The 8,686-nt window shown below is 40.5% G+C and overlaps 1 protein-coding gene across 1 annotated transcript; it reads left to right on the forward strand.

Annotated features, from left to right (window-relative positions):
* Positions 1-46: 46 nt before the first annotated feature.
* uevld (UEV and lactate/malate dehyrogenase domains) lies at positions 47-7,461 on the forward strand. The gene is made up of 12 exons (XM_083894405.1): positions 47-181; positions 1,882-1,966; positions 2,064-2,129; positions 3,637-3,800; positions 4,308-4,449; positions 4,539-4,633; positions 4,722-4,827; positions 4,944-5,114; positions 5,201-5,365; positions 5,652-5,739; positions 6,581-6,704; positions 6,803-7,461. Exons 1-12 carry the CDS (start codon positions 140-142, stop codon positions 6,965-6,967), a joined length of 1,413 nt encoding a protein of 470 aa, XP_083750531.1. The 5' UTR covers positions 47-139; the 3' UTR covers positions 6,968-7,461.
* Positions 7,462-8,686: the final 1,225 nt, after the last annotated feature.

The raw sequence follows: 8,686 nt of genomic DNA on the forward strand, positions 1-8,686 counted from the left end.
ATGGGCTGGGCGTGGTCTCTTCGCTTAGCTACTCATGAAAGTTTGCGGAAGTATCTCCGGCAGAAGTTTTAAGATATACTTTCTGGGCTCTGAAGTTTCACTCAACTGTGTTTAAGTCGTCCTGGTTTCAGTGTAATAGATGGACCTCAGCTCAGACGAAATAAAGCGGATCCTCTCTAAGGTTAGTGAAGTGTCAGAACATGATTCTCAATCTGTGTTTGATGAAAACGCGTCAACACCGGCGAACGCGGTAAGCTAAGTGTGTTAGCATACTGTCAGCGTCAGCTAACAGGTTGAACCAGCTCTGTCACTTGTTGTGGGAAACACTCCATGCGGGAACAGAATTCAATGAGACGGAATTATATAGTTTGATTCAAAAATAAATTCCGTGACAATTAGTATGATGATAATAATAATGGTGATAATAATAATCGAACTGCTAGTTTTCGTTTAACTCTCGCTAAAGCACTTTATGTGATCTATCAAATAATAGTCACTGCTACTTAAACATAGCCTCTGACGTCTTGTTATTAACTCACTGTTGATGAGCGTGAGCTAAATATAAACAACGTATAAAGGAAATCATACACATATATACTGTTAGTGAACCTGCATCTGTGTTTGTTTTGAACAACTTGTATTATAAAGCCTCGTCATTACCAATGTCTCAAATCAGGTTTGTCAAGTGTCACAGATGCTATTTTGTCTATGTTAATTTGGTGATATTAAGAATGAATATTCACCCCCTCTGTTCTTTTTGACAGTGTAAATGAAACGGTCGTCTCTTTCGTGATTGTACCTTCTGTCAGACTTGGAATGAGACATCCAACTAAAGTTCAGAATATAGTTTATATTGTTGGGTTATATGATTTTAAAAAACAAACTATACATCCTTAATTTAATCTGCATACTAGCAAAGTGTCATATCCACACCATCAGACGTCTTCCTGGCCGACTTCCAATCTCCTCGACACACAAAATACTTGCACCCTAAAGCCTAAACCCCAGAGCTGTGGGGAAAACCCTTTGTGATTAAATCTACCAATCATTTACCTTGTTCATGTTTACATTCCTTATTCTGCTCTGAAATGGGATTATAAGAATGATTTGCACTGTATGTGCTCTTCTGTTTGTACATTGTATTGAGTTTTGAACTCGTTAGCTAAAAATAAAACTTCACGTCGGTGTAATTTGTGGAAGGAACAGCTCATTTTAGTGAGTCACATGATTATGCAACATGGCAGCTGATTTTTTTTGCTCTGATGATCTGTGGCACCAAAGATAAACAGATACTGATCTTTCCAGTTTTTAACTTGGCAGGCAATAATCTCTATGTCTGTTCCAAAGTAAGAATATCCTCCTGGTCATATTACAGCAGTCCACTTGTCCATTATAAATAAAGATAATGAATGTAAACTAAAATTAAATACATTAAACAAGGTCATCAGAAAAACAGACCCTCAAATGCAATGGAAAAAAAATAATGTTTTATTTCTCTTAGCAGCAAGTTTCTAAGAAAACTATGTGTAAACTTACACAAGCAATTAATGGAGTAATAATACATCGAAAATGATTAATTAAAAATGACAAAACTCGGTCTAGCCCTATTATAGGGCTCTCCTCTTCAAGAGTATAGTTTTTATATTTACAGTTAATACTGTGTCTGTTTAAGTTTTTGTGGGTCTAGAATCTTTGTGTTATTTTTTCTTTTTCTTTACTGAACAATGAGTCATTAATACAGGTCTATTGAATCAGTCAAATAATTGTGGCTGCAATACAATGGAGATTGGTGAACCTAAGTTTGGTGCTAAATAAAACCTGAACGTGGTTGCTTTACATTATGTACAACATGTCTGTTTTTCCCCCTCTTCTGATTCTTAGTACAAGTTTCGTGATGTTGCTATTGAGGAGCTGCAGAAAATCCACCGAATCTACCCTGGGATAAAACCTTCCCCTGGCACATACAGTCAGTTATTCAGTTATTTCTTCATTTTCAGTGCTCAGCAATTGTCTCATGCACTACACGGTGTTGCACTACTGACTGCTCCTATTGTCACTTTCAGCATTCAGTGATGGCACACAGAAAGATCTCCTGAAATTAAGTGGCAACATCCCTGTCCGGTATGAAGGTAAGGTTGACTTCTTAAGAAAAGTGTGCCTTCTCCTTGGCCTTCACCTCAGGATAAAAATAGTCAACCCTGACACATTTACTAGTCTATTATGTCACTATTTTACTGTTTTACTTCTATTTGTTATTGATTTTATATTATATATACCTTTAATGTTGCTGTGCCTTTAAATCTGTAAAGCACTTTGAGGAAATGTGCTCTAAAAATAAAGTTGGCTTGACCTCTGAGGGATGAGGGAAGTCCATACTGCTGACATGGAAAAAAGAAATCCTGCTGGCAGTGTGGAAAGCTGCAGGATTTTTTTTTATGTTAATGTTATGATTCTGCCTCTGTTAAGTCTTCAGAGGTGATACAACATGGTTTGTATGCTGCTTCCTTTATCTGTAAACAAGCTTTGTCGAGCATTAAAGGGATAGTTCGGAATTTTGAACATAAGACCTATTATCCAACTCAGCCGGTGTGATGGAGACGTCTGGAGACATTTTCAAGAAATTTAATTCAGTTCTTCTAGTTGCCGAGTTTCGCTGATGTGTTTGATAGAATAATATTTGAAACAAAACTAACGTCGCATCGCATGAATTTTTGAGGGACTACTTTCTCAGCCGCTGCTGCTACTGAGACATAAATCCTTCAAATTGCAAGGTTGGTTTTATTTCAAACATTCTATCAACACAGATATGTACATCGATAGCCTGCCGTTACAATCAATTTGCCTCCGGTGCACTGTGGAGTCGGTATGAGTGTTTCTAATGCCATGCCAGCAGGTACCATTGACTTGCGCTAGCCATAGCACCAGCGAACTCGGCAACTAGAAGAACTGAATGAAATTTCTTGAAAATGTCTCCAGACGTCTCCATCACACCGGCTGAGTTGGAAAATAGGTCTTATGTCCAAAATTCGGAACTATCACTTTAATATCAGACCTGACTGAGGGAGCGTTTGTTTGTATACAGCAGTAGCACAAGGGCATTTTTTGAGCAGTAGATTTCACTTTTGAAATGTTTCAGGGGCGCTTTGTGTTTTCAGTCATACTCCAATCTGGTTACAACTGTCTTTTGCAGCATCCTTATGGTATTTTGACCAAAGCATGTCACAGACATGTTCATTGGGACACCAGGAACTAGTTTTACTTGGAGAAACAGGGTATAATGTGGGACCTTTAAAGTTTAAATACCAGTTTTAAGCTTGGGTGGGTGTTTTCTAATGTAAAACGCATCATCAGCATTTTAACCCAATCATGTTGGCTGAGCGTGTTTTTTTTCTCTTTATACAAGAAGAATATATGTCCCAAATTTGTGGCATTATTTATTTATTTATTTTTAAATGGTTATAGCTGAGTGGTAAATGTAATTTCAAAGTTGGAAAAGACTGTCTGACTAATAAATACTGAAGGGTCTGGTATCAGTACTGAGCCATCCTCACCTCTGACCCCAGCATGGCTCAATATGCGATCAATGTGCTTTCAAGAATATGTCTTAACCGTGTGCTGATTTTGCTTCTCTCATAGGCCACTCCTACAACTTCCCCATCCAGCTGTGGCTGATAGACTCCTTCCCCTTCACTCCTCCCATTTGCTACCTAAAACCCACCCAGAACATGGCCATCAGAGAGGGCAAGCATGTCGATGCCAGGGGGCGACTTCATCTGCCGGCGCTGCACAACTGGGATCATGTAAGACTTTACCCTCTGTGGTTTTGGATTACATGCAGATCTGGGGCCGTATTTATCAAGCGTCTTAGAATTACTCCTAAGAACCCTGCTAAGGACTGAATCTTAAGTGTCACTCTCCGATCTGAACTACGACATTACTATGTGCCGTAAACTGAATTTTAGGTGACGTCGCTTCCGTGTCCATAGAAATGACCAATCACGGAAGGGAATCCCTTGTCTAAGAAGAAATAAATATCGCCGATTCCGTGGGTGCTCTGCAATATCCGGGAGCACCCACGGAATCGGCGATATTTCTTTATTCTTTTGTCGAGACACCTCTGGAGGTCTCTTAAATATCTGGGAGAGTAGGAGTGATTCTTAGACTGAAGAGAGTTGATAAATAGCCTTTATTCTTTAGTTTGAGAGTAGTGCAAAACTTAAAGTGTAAAATGGCACTCTAAGACGCTTGATAAATACGGCCCCTGGTTCTGTAATGTTCTAATCCCTGTATGTTTTGCTTTGTAACAGCCCAAGTCGTCAGTGGTGGTTCTTCTGAATGAGATGATTGCCAAGTTTGAGGAGGATCCTCCTCTGTGCTCAAAGCCCAAAGACAACGATAAAGACCCAAACGAGCTTCTGGCCTTTGTCAATAAAATCCAGATCAACGATGGTGCCTAGACTTCATATGCATTGTTGGTGTTGATTAACAAACCTCAGATAAGAACTTCCTATTGTTGGCTTAACGCGTATGTATTTCAGGTGGGGTCAGAAATCAAGAACAACAGCTTAATAAAGTCTCTGTTATTGGGGGAGGAGATTTGGGAATGGCTACTGTGATGAGCATTTTGGCTAAGGTAAATCACCCTTTGGTATTATTTCATGGTATTATGCTGCTTGAATAAAATGTCAATTTGCTAATATTTTGCTATAATTTGCATCTAGTGTAAAGTGGATAAGCTGGTTGTCATTGACATCGCTGAGAGTTCGACCAAGGGTGGCAGCACGGATCTGGATATCTTCAGTCTGCCAAAGGTTGAGGTGTCCAGAGGTACGTCACTTTCTGCACAGTCACAATTATGTGGTGACTCATCAGTCAAGACTGCATTACAGGAACCTGAATGCCATTGTGCTTTAGTTTACTAATGATGACTCTGCTGTGCTCAGATTTGTCGGCCTCTGCAGGCTCCAGAGTTGTCGTGGTGACTGCAAACGCGTGGAGCAGTGAGCAGTCGTATTTAGGCCTGGTTCAAACTAACGCCGACTTGTTCAGAGGAATCATCCCAAATCTAGCACGACTCAGCCCCACTGCCGTGATGCTCGTCGCTTCACAACCAGGTTGGTAACGACGCCAAAGACCCCGCCTCCTGAGTAACGAACGCATTCGACTTTTAAACCGTTTCCCCTCTTTGCTCCACCTGCAGTGGACATCATGACCCATGTTGCCTGGAGGCAGAGCGGCTTTCCGCCAATGCGGGTGATCGGTGCAGGGTGTAACCTGGACTCGGAGCGACTTAGTCATGTTCTGGATATTAATCTTAACACGCACAAAACAGCCTGGGTCATCGGAGAACTTTCAAATAACAAAGGTGAGCTAGAACAGGTTGATTTAGTGTTTACATGTTGAATGCCTTATTTAAATGTCCACAGATTGCTTTTCCATTCACTTCCCCAAATCTCTCGTCATTCCCTTCTCGCCCTTTTTTTTTAATTCATGGCCATTGTTTGCACTTCTGCCTTTGATTTGCATAACTAAAAAAATGCAGCACTACCTGCTCATGACGCTTGTTCGTCCTATTCTCTAAGCTGGGAAAGGCCACGTGTGAAGTGACATGTGCATGACTGAGCTTGTATGTGTTTTTTTGTGTCTTGTAGTTGCTGTGATGAGTAACATGACGCTGGGCTCCAAAACACAGCCAGAGATCGCCCCAGGATCCAACGCCACCAAACCTCTGTTAGACAGGTACCGGCATGAGCGTGTGTTTATCCTGGAGTGACGGATTTTCACTGCGAAATCGGATATGTTGATGCTGGATCAAACAAATCGGAAACTTACAACACAGGCGCTGCTTGAGGGAAGATTTATTATTTTGTGAATTAGATAGGAAAGAAAACGAATGCCTACATTCGCAATACTGGGCTGAAGGGACTCTCGGGATGAACAATTTGGGTAAAATATCTAAATGCGATTTCAGCTTCAGTTCATTTTCTACCGCTTTATCCTCCACATGAGGGTCGCAGGGCAACATGGAGACATCCACCCACTCACACCTATGGTCAATTTAGAGTGTCCAGTTTACCTGATCCACATATTGCATGTTTTGGACTGCAGAAGAAAACCCACACACACACACGGGGAGAACATCAATCATGCAGACTACATGCAGAAAGAGCTTCAATTCAATTAGCACAAATTAGAAACTTGATAGTAATGTGAGGATGAGATATTCTTCTTCTAACAGGCCACACGGCGGAGTAGTGGCAAGCACTGTTGTCTTACAGTAGGGTTTCTCACTCCTGGTCCTGAGGAGCCACTGTCCTGCATGTTTTAGATGTTTCCCTGCTCAAACACACCTGATTGGAAATGAACATGGAGGACAGTGGCTCCCCAGGACCAGGAGTGGGAAACCTTGCTCTGGTGTGTGGTTTTAGATCGGGTGAATATCCAAAGTGTGACTGTGTGTCTTTGGGAGAGAAGTGCAACAACGCTGGAATGAATAAGAATGGAACTGTCTGGCTGGTCATGCAAACATAGTTTGTTTTTGTAGTAAATGTAATGTTTAATTGGTTTTCTGTGTTTGCAGGGCATTTGAGATCATCAAGAATCAAGGGCAACGGTCGTGGTCAGTGGGTCTTTCTGTCGCCGACGTCACAAACAGCGTCTTGACAAATAGTATGAAGACCCACTCTGTCTCCACACTGGCTCAGGTACCGTCACCAAGTGTCTCAGTATAAAAAGGACATGATTTGTGGTAAATATTGTATGACATCAGGTGCATCATGAGTTTTCTACTTTGTGCCTTTAGGGCTGGGGTGGTATCGGTTCAGAGGTTTTCCTGAGTCTGCCATGCATTTTGGGATGTAACGGTTCCACGCGCCTGGCTGGAGTGTCACTGGGAAAGGAAGAAGATTCCAAACTCAAGGACAGTGTTACGTCTCTTACTGACATCATGGGTCAACTCAGGATATGAATGTGTCCGCAGTTTTGTGGCTTCACTACCAATTCTGGGACAAGTTGTGGGCTCCAGTTCTCTGTTGAACACACCGTCAAGCAGAAGGACTATGCTGCTCGTGCAGGGATTTATGAAGTTACAGACAGGAGTTCTGTCTCAAATATGTGCAATTTATTTAGGTATAAAAACTGATATGAAGTGTATAGATGGAGTTTTTGTATTTGCATACATCAGCACTATGGGAATTGCATCGTGCAATGAATTAAATTAATGTATTGTCGCTTTTTAATTACTATGCAAAAGCATTTTAAAAATGACGATGGTTGTAATTTTTGACAACTTTATTTTTGTCGGTAACAAAGTTGCATGATATTGTATGATTATTTTGTACTAACTGTTACTTACTTGGGAGATAATCAAGGTGTAGGTAGCTAAAGCATGTATATATTGTGTAGTGCACCGTGCTGGTATATGCACATTTTAATTGCCTTGTTTGTTTTACTACGGAGCGCTAAAATGCCTTAATATTTAACCTTTTCTCTCACTCGTTTACACTTTGTGAAGACGTTTCACAGCTAGAACCTAACATGTACAGGAAATGAAATGATTTTGTTGGTGTGCAATAAATAAAGATCTGTCAACAGATGTGCTTTGTCTCCATGGGCAAAAGAAGACATCAGAAAACTTAAGATTCATATCTTTATAAAACTCAAACGAGTGGATGCATAAATGCACACAAGCTTTGGTCTGAGGCTGTCGACCAGATCCATAAAAGGAGCCGGTCAGGTCACATGACTAAAAATACTCCAGCAAGCCAAACATATTTTTATTCAGGCCAAGATCCATGTTCCTGGGTATGAATCACAGCCGTCAGGCCAAAGTCTATGAACAAGTCATTAAATATCTGAACGTTTTAGACTAAAATGAATGTTTCTTCATCAGTAACCTGAACCTCCATTCAGAAATATCTTAATACTAACAGAACTGCAGAACCTTGATATAACAAAAGCCAGTGAGAAATTTAACAAAAAACGTTGAGGCAGTATACAAAGCATAATACCACAATAATACCAAACTAAATGAAACAACCATATAAACATGTTTTACAATTAGGTCCTTATATTATATGCTATGGCTCAACTTCCATTTCTTAAGATTTGCTCCCCATAATTAAAGTGAACTGATAATATGTTTGCATGTATAGACATTTAGATCAGATTCATTAACTTCTCTCCTTGGTCTGTTACAACAATGTGACAAGGAACCCTGTTTACCTAAGTGTAGCTGACTGTGTGCACATACATTAGTAGGCCCCAAACAAACAGTGTTTCATCATGGGTGCATTCTGAAATGCAAATACTCGCTACTGTGAATCCCAAGCTTCCAACCACTAGAGGGGGCTACTCTTCATTAACGTGTCCTGGATGACATAAAATAGCCTGCAACCCTCAATGTTTGTCTTATTTCTTCTAGAACCTTGCATGCACATTATACACAACACAGTGCTTTATTGCTGTGATGTCAAGTGTTTGACCGACAGATACGAACACCGTCACTGACACCATCCCAACAAAACTACTTCAAAACAAAAACAAACACACAGAGTACCCACTGCTTCCTGCCTGAAGCTAACTTCACTATTAACACCAGTGTAAAGTTTGCACTCCACTGGATTTGGTTTGACCTGGTTTCATGGTCCATTGTTCACAAGTACTGACCAACAGATATAGTTAAGAA

The sequence above is a fragment of the Microchirus variegatus genome, assembly GCF_963457635.1.
Source record: "Microchirus variegatus genome assembly, chromosome: 8".
In the NCBI taxonomy this organism is placed as follows: Eukaryota; Metazoa; Chordata; class Actinopteri; order Pleuronectiformes; family Soleidae; genus Microchirus; species Microchirus variegatus.